Source organism: Anabas testudineus, chromosome 11 (assembly GCF_900324465.2).
Source record: "Anabas testudineus chromosome 11, fAnaTes1.2, whole genome shotgun sequence".
NCBI lineage: Eukaryota > Metazoa > Chordata > Actinopteri > Anabantiformes > Anabantidae > Anabas > Anabas testudineus.
The window spans coordinates 2,484,507-2,501,238 of NC_046620.1; the positions used below are offsets into that span (position 1 = coordinate 2,484,507).

Sequence of the window (16,732 nt, forward strand, 5' to 3'; positions counted from 1 at the left end):
TTTTTTGTATAAATATTTTCTGTAAGGTCTTAAACCTTACACTGTAAAGTGCCTTGAGATAACTTCTGTTGTAAATTGGCGCTATACAAATAAAATTGAATTGAATTGAATTGAATGACAGTCTACAACATGTTGGTGTCTCTTCACTCCTGTATTAGGATGTTACTACTAATCAGAGACAGTGTAAAGTGTATCAGTGACGATACCTGATGTAATCCCAGAGGATACTGATAAATCACCTGTGATGAGAAAATCTTACTCTGATCTGATTTAATCCTGAAACGACTTCAATATGGAATAAATCAGTTGTTGATTCTATAAAATAATCCACAGGTAAAAAAGTCAGAGACACAGAAACATCTTAGTGAAACTGGGAGTTTGGATCAAACTGGTCTTCAGTGTTTCACTTCTGTCTCTGAGCTCAGTAACCATGGCAACAGTCAGTCATCACTGCTGAACCATGACAACAGACAAGTTTCAGAACTAAAGATAAAAAGTAAGAAGGGACGTTTTGTTCCACTGATGTTAATAATAAATAAACAACACATCAAAATTTTTTTTTAATTTATTCTCTGGCAGTGACTTAAAGACAACAACGAAACCTTCATTCATTGATAAACATCATCATCATCATCATGGTATTGATCCAAGTCCCTGTTGGAGTGGGTCAGAACATTTCCATAGAGCCACTTTGCATCAGCAGCACCATGCTCCAGTGCTCTGGGAGAGTTTATAGTCCTGAGACTTGAACCCTGGATGACTGACAGCTGTCCTTCATGACAACAGAAGACACAGAAATCCTCCTCATCCAAAACATGACTCTGATCTCCGTCCTCATCTGGACTCTCCTCTGCTTCACTCAGGGTGAGGAAAATCATTTTTCTGTGAGCTGAGAATCATTTGGAGTGTAGCTGAGTTTCAGCTTCATCATCTCATGTCCAGTGTTTCTTCTCTCTCCTCAGGGTCTGTTGGACAAAATGTTGTCTTGACTCAGTCAGCAGCCAAATCAGTGCAGATCGGTCAAACTGTGACTATTAACTGTAAGGCCAGTAGAGAAGTAGCTCAATACTCTGGTTCACAATACTACCTGTCCTGGTACCATCACAAAACTGGAGAAGCTCCTAAACTTCTGATCTACAGAACATCAGACAGAAATTCAGGAATCTCCACCAGGTTCAGTGGAAGTGGAGCAGGGAATGGAGTTGACTTCACTCTGACCATCAGTGGAGTCCAGACTGAAGATGCAGCAGTTTATTACTGTCAGAGTGCTCATTACATCAACAGTCAGCATGGTTGTTCACACAGTGAAAAGTGGTCGTACAAAAACCTCCCTCAGTCAGACTGAACAGAAACTGAACTGACTGCTGCAGCTGGAAGCTACTGATACAGTTCACTGAGGACACACACACACACACACACACACACACACACACACACACACACACACACTTTACAATTAAACTTTAAGAAACACAAAACAAAATATATATTTTTTAAAGTGGAAGAAAATGTTTTTTAAGTTTTACACTGACAAAAAGCACAGTGCAACAAAAAATAATGAACTCCCACATTTCAAGATTCAGGATTGAACGTACTGTGGACGGTCAGTGAGGTAGTCCATGATCCAGGAGATCAGGGGAGTGTTGACCTGCATGTTTTTTAGTTTCTCTCCCAGCAGTGCAGGCCGGATGGTGTTGAATGCACTGGAGAAATCAAAAAACATGATCCTCACTGAGCCCCCAGGCTTGTCCAGGTGGGTGTAGGTGCGATGGAGCAGATGTATGATGGCGTCATCCGTCAAGTGAGGGTTTGACCAGAGGTCAGAGGGACTCCAGGATCAGCCTCTCAAAAGCCTTCATAATGTGTGATGTCAGAGCCACTGGTCTGAAGTCATTGAGGACTCTGGGACGTGGCGTCTTATTCACGGGAACCAGGCACGACTTTTTCCACCCAAGAGGAACTCTCTCCAGACACAAGTTAAGATTAAAGATGTGTTGGAGAACAACACAGAACTGAGGAGAACGGGCTTTCAGTTTCCTTGGGCTGATTTGTGAGGTGAAGCCCCAGACCCATAATCAGAGAGGGGAGACACAACATTAATCTCTCTGCGCATCGCTCTTCTCCGTTCCTTATTTCCCACTCGCTGTTTTCTGCCTCCCTTGCATCCCCTCGTCTTTCTCCTTCTGATCTCCTCGGGGATGTTTAAACTCTCGGACAGAGTTAAATACTTTATGCCGACCGTCCTCTGTAAGCTGGCAGTGCTGACCGGTGCTTCTCGTCTTACAGTTCTTTCCTTCATCCCCGTTCTGTGGGTTTTGCTTTTGTTTTGTCACCTGTTCTCTCTCTCTGAAGAAGAACTTACAGTTAGCACAGCAGGATTTGTGCATCCTGTAGATTTACTTTAGGCAGGACTGGCTGTGTGACAGGCTGTTTATCAAGTGGGTTCTAGTGCTGCAGATGTACCTTCCCTCTGTTATACTCAAACTATGATTTTAATAAACAGTACTCACCACAGACAGTTCTGGTGGCTTCAGAAGAATAAAGCTGTTTCCAGACAGCACAGGATAATCAGACAGTTCATAGAAAAAATATAAATAATAGATTTTGTTCCATGTGTACAGCAATAACATCCCCTGTATGGAGAGACCAGTTTCTCTTGTTGGATCAAATCAGTGTGCGTCTCTAAATTCTTGTGGACAAACTAGTAGAAACTTTCTGTTCACATTGAATCAACGATTAATAAAAATATCCATCAGCTCCAGAGGATTTGATCTGAGTGAAAACAAAACTCTGTTTCAGACTCTAAAGTATTTTATCTGTAAATAAGATGAAACTCATCGACACACAAAAAATCATGGTTTTCTCCTTGGTTTCAATCATTTACCTTGTTCCTCTCTTGTAAGTTGTTTTGGATAAAATCACCTTAAAAGGACTAAATGTAAACGATGACAGTCTACAACATGTTGGTGTCTCTTCACTCCTGTATTAGGATGTTACTACTAATCAGAGACAGTGTAAAGTGTATCAGTGATGATACCTGATGTAATCCCAGAGGATACTGATAAATCACCTGTGATGAGAAAATCTTACTCTGATCTGATTTAATCCTGAAACGACTTCAATATAGAATAAATCAGTTGTTGATGCTATAAAATAATCCACAGATAAAAAAGTCAGAGACACAGAAACATCTTAGTGAAACTGGGAGTTTGGATCAAACTGGTCTTCAGTGTTTCACTTCTGTCTCTGAGCTCAGTAACCATGGCAACAGTCAGTCATCACTGCTGAACCATGACAACAGACGAGTTTCAGAACTAAAGATAAAAAGTAAGAAGGGACGTTTTGTTCCACTGATGTTAACAATAAATAAACAACACATCAAATTTAGAAACTGTTTAACTTTAATTTGAATAATTATAGTTAACTGAAAACTATTTAATTCTCTGGCAGTGACATGAAGACAGGAACTTGTTAGTAAAGAACTGTTTGTGTTTCCATGATTGATAAAAATGAACGAAAAGCTGAAACTGTTTTATTGTAAAATAATAATTTGTTAGATGAAAAAGTAAAATTAGCACAATATTATTATAACATTATTGAATTAATGACATTGTTCTGTCAGTTTTCTTTTTATTATAGAAATATTTGATACATTTCTACCAGAAAGAAAACTGAAATGTGTCTAAATTTACAAAAAAATAACCACAAAATTACCATTTCTAATAAATCATCTGATAAAAATATTGATCCATTGATAAACATCATCATCATCATCATCATGGTATTGATCCAAGTCCCTGTTGGAGTGGGTCAGAACATTTCCATAGAGCCACTTTGCATCAGCAGCACCATGCTCCAGTGCTCTGGGAGAGTTTATAGTCCTGAGACTTGAACCCTGGATGACTGACAGCTGTCCTTCATGACAACAGAAGACACAGAAATCCTCCTCATCCAAAACATGACTCTGATCTCCGTCCTCATCTGGACTCTCCTCTGCTTCACTCAGGGTGAGGAAAATCATTTTTCTGTGAGCTGAGAATCATTTGGAGTGTAGCTGAGTTTCAGCTTCATCATCTCATGTCCAGTGTTTCTTCTCTCTCCTCAGGGTCTGTTGGACAAAATGTTGTCTTGACTCAGTCAGCAGGCAAATCAGTGCAGATCGGTCAAACTGTGACTATTAACTGTAAGGCCAGTACAAAAGTAGCTCAGTACTCTGGTTCACAATACTACCTGTCCTGGTACCATCACAAAACTGGAGAAGCTCCTAAACTTCTGATCTTAAGAACATCAGAAAGAAATTCAGGAATCTCCTCCAGGTTCAGTGGAAGTGGAGCAGGGAATGGAGTTGACTTCACTCTGACCATCAGTGGAGTCCAGACTGAAGATGCAGCAGTTTATTACTGTCAGAGTTATCATGATATCAACAGTCAGTATGTGTTGACACAGTGAAAAGTGGTCGTACAAAAACCTCCCTCAGTCAAACTGAACAGAAACTGAACTGACTGCTGCAGCTGGAAGCTTCTGATACAGTTCACTGAGGACACACACACACACACACACACACACACACATACACACACACACACACACACACACACAGATGTTTCCCTCCTGAACTTCAAACTTCACCTCCCACCTCAACAACCTGAGAGTTTCCTCTAATGAAGAGAACAGTTCCAGTGAAGAATCCCAGTCAGACCATTAAAACCACAACAACATCCAGCAGAGTCAGCTCCACTGATCCACCCACAAACCTAATTCACTAGATATGAACCATCAATGTTCCCAGACTGTTGAAATCACTATTAGTTGAACTAATGTTTCAGGTTTTATTTGTTGTAGATTATGATTTTGTTTTTCAAGCTGAAGTTTCCAGTCACAATGTGAACATGTTTATTTCTTATAGGAGAGAAAAACATATTGTCAGGGAAGAGGTTCAGAAACCTCCTGAGGTCCAGGATCAGGTCACAGGTAAAAGTGTCTGGAAAACAAAGTCAACAATCATCACTGATAATGAGGAAACGAGGCTGTGGAAGTCAGGTAACACATCAGAGTTTATAGTCTGTGGTGAGTCCAACATACCTGAAGCTGTCGGTGTTCAGGTGTGTCTCTGTAGATAAAGATCGACTTCACACACAGTTAAAGACTCTTTAATAACACAGGTTAGGACACAGCAGAAAGAAGCTACACGGTCACCAGGTGAGTATGTACAGGTAGACTGTCACAGGAACACTGAAAGTGAGTATTAGTTCTCTTTGTGGCAGAGCTGCAGGCTGAGTCCTGGTTAACATGTCTGAGTGTGATGAAGGTGAACAGGTGACTGACGACATGTGGAAATGTTTCACAGAAGAAGGAAAAACCTGTGATGCATAGGTAGACGTGAAGGGTCAGTATCCAGACAGGTAAAAAGACAAACACACCAAGTTAGAGCAGAGGCAGAGATCAAGTTCAATGGACAGACAACGTTCAGACTTTAACACGTTTTACTGATCCAGTGGTCCAGTGGGGGGGGGCAGGTCAACTCAGAGTCCAAGAGACACAAAGCAAAGTGAGTACACAGGTAGACATGTGGACTCTGGTTTATACAATGTCTAGATGAGCAGGTACAGGGCAGGAGGGTGAGTGGGTGGAGACAGGTGAACTGGGGGTAAACAGGACAAAGCCATAGAGGAGGGGGGGGTCCAGGTCTGAAAAGTAGAGTGAAAACATGAAGCTGAACTCTGTTGGGTGATTGTAGGCGTTGGAGCAGGAGATGGAGGAAAAATATCCCGACCTCCTCGGTTACTGTCTTGGTCTTGAAGAACTGATCCTCTGCAGATTAACTAGTGTTCAGGTGATTGGAGTTCAGCATCAACTTCTCCGGCCACGTCATGAGGATTAAAGTAAAGACGCTGAGGATGAAGGTCACGGGATCAAGGTGGGAACTGTTGAAGTCCAGGAAGTTTCAGGGTGCAGACTTGATTCTTTTGGTTTCAACGTCCCACATAAACATTGTAACAGCTGTGTTTTAAATGGTTCAGTTCTGTGTTCAGATCGTGTGTTTCTATCAGTAACTGTGAGTGACTGTGCTTTGATAGAAGTACTATTATGGTCTGTGTGATGTTAGGGTGCTATAGTCAGAGGTTTCTGGAAGTTGTTGTCACTGTATTAATACCAGCACTTTTCTAGTTTTCCAACTATCTTTGTAGCAGAATGTGAGGTTTAGTGTGTAGTTTGAGAAACATGTTGATGTGATTGATGTGAATGAATGTGAGAAAATAATAAAATGATTCATTTACATTTTTAGTTCATTCACATGAAGATGATTTAAACAGTGAGTAGTTCCAGCAGTGATGAGAAACCTGCTGATGTGTTGCTGACAGCTCCAGTTGACTGACTGTGTGTGTTTGCATATGTGTCCTGCCTCTCTGCTCCCAGCTGTTAAGAGACCAGTGTTGATCAGTGTCTGTCCAGGTCTTTCAGAGACACTGACACAGCGGCAGCACAGTGATGATGTCTCTGACTCTACTGCTGGCCACCCTGGGGCTCCTTGTTCAGGGTGAGACTCTCTTGTGAAAACTGGGCTTCAGGATGGAACCAGGTTCACCACAATGATGTTCTGCTATGATGGAGAACCAGTGGAACCGGCAGCATTGACCTTCTTCCATCTCTTGTCCATGTTAAACTAATGATCCTCTTCTGTTTGGATGTTGATCATCTTTGTCCAAACTGGATTTGTCTCAATAACCCTTCTCCTCTGTTTCATGGTTTCCAGGTTCATCAGGACAAGAGATCACTGTAACCCAGTCTTCTGGACAGTCTGTTCTTCCGGGACAAACCGTTAATATCAGATGTAAAACGAGTTCAGGTGTTGGTAATGTGCTCCACTGGTACCTTCAGAAACCTGGAGAAGCTCCTAAACTCCTGATTTATTTAGCTACAACTCGTCAGTCTGGAGTTTCTGATCGTTTCAGTGGAAGTTATTCTGGTTCTGACTACACTTTGACCATCAGTAGAGTTCAGGCTGAAGATTCAGGAGTTTATTACTGTCAGGAGAGTTAAAGCACTCCGTTCACACAGTGAAATAACGTCGTACAAAAACCTCCCTCAGCTGAAGAGGAACTGATCTAAATCAACAACTGCTCAGAAACTGAAACACTGGACGGTTGAAAAATAACTTAAGAGCTATAAAATAATCCAATTTTTTTTTAAACATAATATTTTACAGAATATTTATAGATATTAAAATATACATTCTGTAAATATTTTAAACATTGTTGTCGAACCAATTTTTTTAAAATTGACTCAAAACATTTAACAGAATAAAACAGATAAAAACATCAAAACTATGATAAAAAAAAACACTAATTCTGTCCATTTAGAATGAAACTTTTAATTATTTAAAAGTGAAAACTGAATCTACAGTAGAACTGTTTTTATTCCACTGTTCTCTCAGCGTCTTAGATTAAAGATTTATTGTGAATTATATTTATTTCTTCAACATCACTAACAGATGTTTCCTCCTGACAGTCATCTTCCCAAACATCCAGCTGTTCCTCCTCCACCCTATCAAACTAACACCGTCCAGTCTTTTCAGTCCAAACACAAACTTCTCTCTGACATGTGACACATCATGGCTGCCTGGTTTTTACACAGCAGCTCCGATCGTGGAGCTTTGACAGGAAAAGTGGAACAATGTTCTTTGACTTCATGTTGTGATCAGAGTTTCTGTTGAATCAGAGAAAGTTTGTTCCAAGATTCAGAAAATCTCAGAAACTACAGAAAATATTCTTTTACAGTGAACAAAGACTCAGTAACATGTAGAAATGAAGTCACGTGAACATTTATGCTGATGATGTCTGACTTTATATTTCTGAACTTTGGATCAAACACAGTTATAATTTCCATGTGATGAACAACCTACAGAGGATTAATGTGCAGACTTCAGAGTGAAGGAGCAGAGGTTTCAGTCCATGTGGACTCTGAACTAGTTCCAATATGTAGAAAACCACTTCAGGTTGAACTGACTGATGTTTTCGAAATGGAACAATGAATCAAACACGTTCCCAATAACAACAAGAAAGGTTTGATCAAACTGTGTTAATCTCATTCACAAAGTTTCAGAATCAAACAAAAACTACAACTGGAAACAGAATTTATTTGATGATCAGATTTTAATTCTCTGGAAACACTGAAATTATCAACATGACATAAAAACTGATGTGAAATAAATCAGAGAGAAAAAGAGAAAACAAGAAAGACTCAGAGTCAAAGAGTGAGAACAGGATCAGAAGAAAACCAGGAGCAGAGTCCCAGTGAGTCAGCTCAGGACTGGGAACACTGGTCTCTCCTCAGAGACTCTGTGACTGGACTCTGGGAGCCCTGGGAGGCCTCACAGGTCACAGAGTTCACCTTGGTCCACTGGTCTGCAGGGATCCTCAGGGTGCTGCTCCAGCTGTAGCGTCCGTCCTTCCCCAGCACCCCGGGACTCTTGGTCTGCTCCCAGCTGCTGGTGCTGTCGTCCACCTTCCAGGACAGAGTCCAGTCTGAAGGGAAGCCCTTGTTGGCCAGACACGTGAGGGTGACCTTCCCCTGATCCAGCTCCTTACTGGAGGAGGGCAGCACCGTCAGGGTGGGACGAGCATCACCTACAGTAGGAGACACCAATCAGCTTAGAGGACATAGAGCACTCAGCTGTCCATCAAACAGCAGATACTTGGACACCTTTACTGTGTGACAGTTGATTTTCTCCTTTAAGGAGTTTCTGTCAGATGGTTTTTCTGCTCCACCAGTCACTGACTCACACATTGTTTCACTTCCTGTAAGAAACCTCTCATGGAAATCAGCACAAAGACAAAGACAAAGTCCTCATAGGACCTGAAATACACCAAACTACACCAGAGGAAAAATAACTTCAAATTATTCTCTTCTATAAAGTTACTATATCTGTAATATTGTTTAGAACATACTTCATTTAAATGATTTAATGAAGCCACAAACTTCAGCATATTTTCATTTTCTATGATGTGTTTAAAGACCTGGTTCATTTCTATGAACATATTTTCTGTTAAAACCATCAACAGATGATCAGTTAATCAGAACCAGTTTAGATGATCAGACAAAAATCAAAGATCATGTGTAAAAACAGACAGATTTAAAAAACAGACGATATTAAAACTGTCAAAACCATTTTAAAATGAGTTTTAAGTAAAAACAACCTGAAAGTTCACTGGAAACTAACACATGTAAATTTCATTAATGGGAACTATTAAATAAAGTTTTAATATATATCAAATCATGGTACATTCATTAAAACAGTTTGTTAAAAATAAACTTTATTAAAAGAGATAAAAGAACTAAATTATTTCAAACTGAGGTTTAAAAACTTTTTTTTTAGGTTTTTTAAACTGTTCAGGATCATTTTAAATCAAATAGAAATTCAGATTAAACGATGAAGTTAAAACCTTTTTCTAATGTATCTCATATTTTGACTCTAACTTTTCCTGCAGTTGAAGTTTTTCATGTATTTTACAAATTAACTGGAAGAAAAGTTCAGTGAAGCTGCTTCAACTTTAACTTTAGAATTTAACAGAGAAACAAACTATTAAATTCAGATTTTATAGACATTTGTCTGAACTGACTGTAAATTAACATTTACTACAAATGTACAAAAAGAAAGTTCTTAACTCCAACTGATGTTAAATATATGATTAAAAACTTACTTCCAACATCCAGTCTGGTTCCTCCACCGAACGTGAGCCACAGTGAAACAAACTGATGAAGTCGTCGTACAAAAACCTCTGACTGTAGAGAGACACGGCTCTCTGACTCTGAAACAAACAAACTCAACTAAAACTGCCTCAGTGTTAAAAAACACAGCTGGAGGATTTGAACGTGATAAATAAGAGTCACAACAAATATGATAATTTATTAATTTGGTGTAAAATGTGTTTTTAATGAGACATTTTGAATCAAACTAACAGCTGTAGATGTAAAAACTATTGAAACAAAAAACAGTTCACAGGACACAAATCTGATTTAAATTGTATATTAACACATTTAAAATAAATACAGTAATAAACTTATTGATCCATTGATAAACATCATCATCATCATCATTATTGTATTGATCCAAGTCCCTGTTGGAGTGGGTCACAGCATTTCCATAGATGAGGACGGAGATCAGAGTCATGTTTTGGATGAGGAGGATTTCTGTGTCTTCTGTTGTCATGAAGGACAGCTGTCAGTCATCCAGGGTTCAAGTCTCAGGACTATAAACTCTCCCAGAGCACTGGAGCATGGTGCTGCTGATGCAGAAAAATGAACTCCCATATTTCAAGATTCAGAATTCAAAAAACTTTAATAATCCAAGAGATTTTATTTTTAGAGAAATTATTTTTGCCTTGTTTCAGTTGCTCTGAAGTCAGACAGAAAGAAAAGGAACAACAAATTAAAAAGATCCACAACAATACAAATACAGAATCAGAAGCAGATAAATACAGAAAATTCAGTATATACAGAGAATCCGTGAGATGTATGAAAATGGGTCAATAATTATAGTCCAGGGTGGAATGACAACAGATATGATTGACATAAAATGGTCAGTTCCCCCTCCTCTTACAAAAGGACAGATTATTATTACAGTTTGATGGCCACAGGTAGAAAGGATCTCCGAATCAGTTTGTTTAGTCTGTTAGTGTCTGACACCTTCATGTTGCTGCCCCAGCAGACCACAGCAAAGGAGATGATGCTTGAACCACAGACTTTTAGAATCAATGAAGAACCTGAGTCTGTTCAAAAAGTACATCAGGCCCTGAGCCTTGTTTCACAGTGCTGCTGAGTTCTTAGTCCAGTCTAGTTTGTTGTCCAAGTACACTCTCAGGTATTTGTACTCAGGTACGACCTCCACAGAAATTATGGTTGCTCCAGAAGTATAAGGCTGTTTCCAGACACCAAGATAATCAGACAGTTTACATAACAAAAATATAAATAATAGGTTTTGTTCCATGTGTACAGCAATAACGTCCCCCCTATTCAATTGAATTTAATTAATTCAATTTTATTTGTATAGCTCCAATTCACAACAGAAGTTATCTCAAGGCACTTTACAGTGTTTAAGAACTTACAGAATATAATTATACAAAAAATGATATAGAAAACCCAACAATTTCTTTTGAGCAAGCTTTAGGCAACAGTGGAGAGGAAAAACTCCCTTTAGAGGAAGAAACCTCCAGCAGAACCAGGCTCATGGTGGGTGGCCATCTGCCTCGACCGGTTGCGGTAGGAGGAAAGAAATGTAAATGATGACAGTCTACAACATGTTGGTGTCTCTTCACTCCTGTATTAGGATGTTACTGCTAATCAGAGACAGTGTAAAGTGTATGAGTGTTTAAGTTGTTCGTACTTCACAAGGTTTCTTTGATTTTAACTACGACATAAAATGTTGAAATTCAGCTGAACTTTAAAGACAAATTAAATGAAAATGTAGAAATTGTAGAATTGTTCAGATACTGTAACCTAACCTTAACTATACGATATAAAATACTGAACTGAAAGTGGCCCAAACACAGTACAAATAACAGCCTCATTTAATGGTCATAGCTCGGTAAACAACAGTCGGCAAAGTTTATAACATAATATCAATTTAGAAATTAATGTTTAAGCAATTTAACAAATTTTAATGACTCTTTAGTCAGAGCATTTCCATAGAGCCACTTTGCATCAGCAGCACCATGCTCCAGTGCTCTGGGAGAGTTTATAGTCCTGAGACTTGAACCCTGGATGACTGACAACTGTCCTTCATGACAACAGAAGACACAGAAATCCTCCTCATCCAAAACATGACTCTGATCTCCGTCCTCATCTGGACTCTCCTCTGCTGCTGCTTCACAGGTAAAGTCCAGAGAATCCAACTCCTCTCCTCTATCAACATGTGTCCCTCTGAAATGAAGCCCACAAAACCATGATGCTGCTGCTTTATGTTGTTGTCTCTGTATCCTCAGAGTCCAGAGGTCAGGTCACAGTGACTCAGCCTGGAGCAGTGACAACTGATCTGGGAGGAACCGTCAACATCAACTGTAGAACCAGTCAGGATGTTTATACTTGGAGCAGCTACCACTCTTTAGCCTGGTACCAACAGAAAGATGGAGAAACTCCTAAACTCCTCATTTATGCTGCTAACAATCGACAATCAGGGATTCCAGGTCGTTTTTCAGGCAGTGGATCAAACTCTGACTTCACTCTGACCATCAGTGGAGTCCAGACTGAAGATGCAGCAGTTTATTACTGTCAGAGTTTTCATTATATCAACTTTCAGAGTGTGTTCACACTGTGAAATGTGGTCGTACAAAAACCTCCCTCAGTCAGACTGAACAGAAACTGAACTGACTGCTGCAGCTGGAAGCTACTGATACAGTTCACTGAGGACACACACACACACACACACACACACACACACACACACACACACACACACAATTTAAAATGAACCTTCATACCTCATTGAAAATAAATCTTCATATTCATAATGTTATTTAAGTAAAACTACAGAATAATCAACCAAATTATCAACAACATGTAATTTCTGTTAAAACTTTAAAAATCACAGCTATTTTCATTTTACTTTTTTCATTGTTTATTACTAAAATACAGTATTGTCACAGATCCTGCTTTGATCCTGTTCAATTGTTTTTGTTTCTCTCCTTCCTGTTTTCACCTGGTTTCACTCCTGTGACTTCCTGGTGCCCATATTTGGACTTCCTTACTCTCCACTCTCCTACACCCTAATTATGGATCAGTTCACCTGTGTTCACCTTTTCTTCAAAAGCTCCCCTCAGTCCTCTGTTTGGCACCAGGTTGTTATATGTACATGGTTAGTTTGAACATGAACTGGTCCATGGCTGCACCACTTTGTTACACTCTGGACTTTGTCATTAGTAATCTGGACTTTGTTCTCTCTGCTTGTGAGTTTGACTTTTGCATAGTGATGGGCAAATGATACTGGGGCGAAGCTTCGAACGTCATAGCTGTTTTGTTTCGCGATTCATTCCTTCAAAATGTTTTGAAGCTTTTTATTGGCTCAGAGTCTTTCAGTGTGTTTCATTGGCTCATGGAGTTTCAATACATTCTGAGCCAGTGACAGTTTGACAGGTTTGAGTGGTTTGGTGCTGTACCAGCTATATAAGATGCTTCATTATGCTTCAAATGAGGTTGTGAGGAGACAGAGATTTAGAGAGTGAGAGTATTTTGGCAAGTTTCATGGCGAGTACCACTAATAAAAAGAGACGTTCTAAAGTTTGGGATCATTTTGATCTCATGCCACCAGACACTGCATGAGCCGACTGATCCTGCGACAGTGAAAAAAATAATATTTCTCAATAAAAACCTGTGAAGACAACTAACTGCTTCTGCTTTTGTAAATAATCATTTCACAAGTCATCAAATAACAAACCATTATCTTTAAAGGTTTTCCTTAAAAACACTTCACACAAAAAAAGATACTATGTTTCTGAATTGAAACACTGATCATTTGCAAAGTAGGAAGGATCTCTAATCCTGTTAGGGATAATAAACCCTAATAAACCCTTAACCAACATTTAACCCATATTATAATTTGCATTAATTCTTTGAGTTAATCTTCAATGTGTTTTAGAGTACGGGAGAGAGCATCTCCATATTTTATTGTAATGACTATATAACCATTATTTGGTATGAATTAACAAAACACTTGAATGACCACACAGACTTTTCTGAACTTTTATTGCTGTCATGACTGAAACAGTGCCAGAGCTTCAGTCGTGCCCTTTAGAGGTTACTATGGCTTCAGTTGTCCACCAGACGTCACCATCACTGAGGCCTTGAAGCTCTGAACCTTTTTCGACACAATTTCTAGGAAAGCCTCAGTGCTTCATGAGGCTTCATTTGCCCACCACTACTTTTGCAGCAACTTTCTGTTATTTTTTGTGTTTTGGGTTTGTGAGTTTGTATTTTGTCCCTTTGATTCTCTGGTTTGTGTTACCACTTTGTTTGTTCAGGCTTTGTTTGCCACCGTGTTAAAAGTCACTTTCAGTTGTCGCTTTGTTTTCACCTCAAGATTCAAGATTCATAACTTCATAACTACTACTACTAACTTTATTAATCCCAGAGAGAAATTGTTTTGCTTCATTACAGAAGTTCTCAACACAGACAGAAAGAAAGGGACCCACAACCAGGAAAGATCCAACACCAACATAAATACACATAACCAATAACATCAATACAGAAAAACTCAATGTATATACAGAATATGTAAAATATGTAAAATAGATGAATGAAAATGGGTAAATCTTTATAGCATATTGTGGATTAACAGCAAGTGTATCACACAACTATCACTTCCCCCACACCTTACAGAGGGAGGCTGAATTGTACAGTTTGATGGCCACAGGTAGAAAGGATCTCCTGTGGTTCTCTGTGGAGCATTTAATGTTAATAAGTCTTTGTACTCGAACACGACCTCCACCTCCTCCCACTGTATAGAGAGAGGAATGACAGGACTCTTTTCTGCCTCCCCTGCATCCCCTCTTTTTTCTCCTTCTGATCTCCTCGGGGATGTTTAAACTCTGAGTTAAATACTTTATGCCGACCGTCCTCAGAAAGCTGGCAGTGCTGACCGGTGCTTCTCGTCTTACAATTCTTGCCTTCATCCATGTTCTGTGGGTTTTGTTTTTGTTTTGTCACCTGTTCTCACGTCACTCTTCTGCCACTTCCTGTTTGCCTGTTTGTATGGACTTCCTCTTCCTCCACTCGCCGGCTCATTAATCATGGATTTGACTCACCTGTTTGTCTCCGTCCCTTTATAGTCTCCCCTCACTCTTCTGTTGGTCGCTGGGTTGTCACATCACACACAGATCTTCTCCACCTGTTCGTTCTTTGGACTTACCCACACAGTCAAATTGGATTTCTCTGGACTTCCCACTTGTTTCACCCTGGATTGTACCTCTGTTTGTTGGACTTTGTTCTCGTTTGTAAGTTTGTATTTCTCCTGACATTGCAGTCATTGCAGGGCCTTTTTGTTGTTACTTTGTACGTCTAGTTTCTATGTTTGTTGGTGGTTTTTCTGCCTTCGGCAGTGATTTTGTTTGTTATTTTCAGTTGTTACTTTTATATTTCAGGTTTATGTTTTTTTGTTTTTTCCACTGTGTTTCAGGTCTTTTCGTTGTTACTTTGTTTTGTTATTATTAGGTTTGTTTAGTTTCCCCGTGCCACCTGTTTGTATTTGGACCGGGTGTTAAAGAATAAATTGCCCTTTTTGTACTTACTCTTCTGTCCCGTTTGTCTGAATGTAACAGGTTCAATCATATTAGATCAGATCAATCTGTCTTTACAAATAGGCTACGTACCACAGGCTTTTAAGGTTGCTGTAGTCAAGCCCCTACTCAAAAAGCCTACTCTGGACTCAGGGGTCTTAGCGAATTATAGACCAATATCCAATCTGCCCTTTATCTCTAAAATCCTTGAAAAGATAGTTTATAAGCAATTGTACGACCACCTGCGCAGCAATAACTTGTATGAAGATTTTCAGTCAGGATTTAGAGTACATCATAGTACAGAAACAGCACTGGTAAAGGTCACTAATGATCTTCTACTAGCATCAGACAATGGTCTACTCTCTATACTCGTCATGTTAGATCTTAGTGCTGCATTCGACACTATAGATCACAACATTTTATTACACAGACTGGAACATGTCATTGGAATCAAAGGAACAGCACTAGAGTGGTTTAAATCATATCTATCAGATAGATTTCAGTTTGCACATGTTAATGATGAGTCTTGCATGCACAGCAAAGTCAGCTATGGAGTTCCACAGGGATCTGTGCTTGGACCGATTCTTTTCACTTTATATATGTCCCCTTTAGGCAATATTATTAGGAAACACTCTATAAATTTCCATTGTTATGCAGATGATACCCAGCTATATTTATCTATGAAACCAGGAGAAACTAATCAATTAGTCAAACTTCAGGAATGCTTAAAAGACATAAAGACCTGGATGTCCTCCAATTTCCTTCTCCTAAATCCGGACAAGACAGAGGTTATACTGTTTGGGCCTAAAAATCTCAGAGACACTATGTCTAAACACATTCTCACCATTGATGACTTAGTTCTGGCCTCAAGTAATACTGTAAGAAACCTCGGAGTTATCTTTGATCAGGATATCTCCTTCACTTCATACATCAAAGAAATCTCCAGAACTGCCTTTTTTCACCTGAGAAACATTAAAGTTAAAATTAGGAGCATCCTGTCCCAAAGTGATGCTGAAAAACTAGTCCATGCATTTGTTACTTCCAGACTGGACTATTGTAATTCCTTATTAATGGGATGTCCCAATAACTCATTAAAGAGCCTCCAGTTAATCCAAAATGCTGCAGCCAGAGTTCTGACTGGAATTAGCAAGAGAGATCATATTTCTCCAACGTTAGCTTCTCTCCATTGGCTCCCTGTTAAATCCAGTATTGAATTTAAAATTCTTCTCCTAACTTATAAATCCCTTAATAATCAGGCTCCATCTTATCTTAAAGACCTCATAGTTCCTTATCTTCCAAGCAGAACTCTCCGTTCTCAGACTGCAGGTTTACTTGTGGTTCCTAGAGTTTCCAAATGTAGAATGGGAGGCAGAGCCTTTAGCTACCAAGCTCCTCTCCTGTGGAACCAGCTCCCAGTTCAGGTTCTGGAGGCAGACACCCTCTCTACATTTAAGACTAGACTTAAA

The 16,732-nt window shown here is 39.4% G+C and overlaps 1 gene segment (V, D, J or C); it reads right to left on the bottom strand.

Annotated features, from left to right (window-relative positions):
* Positions 1–8,304: 8,304 nt before the first annotated feature.
* Positions 8,305–8,787, bottom strand: LOC113153602. The segment is given in 2 exon segments: positions 8,305–8,627; positions 8,784–8,787. Coding segments are annotated over 2 exon segments (327 nt in total).
* Positions 8,788–16,732: the final 7,945 nt, after the last annotated feature.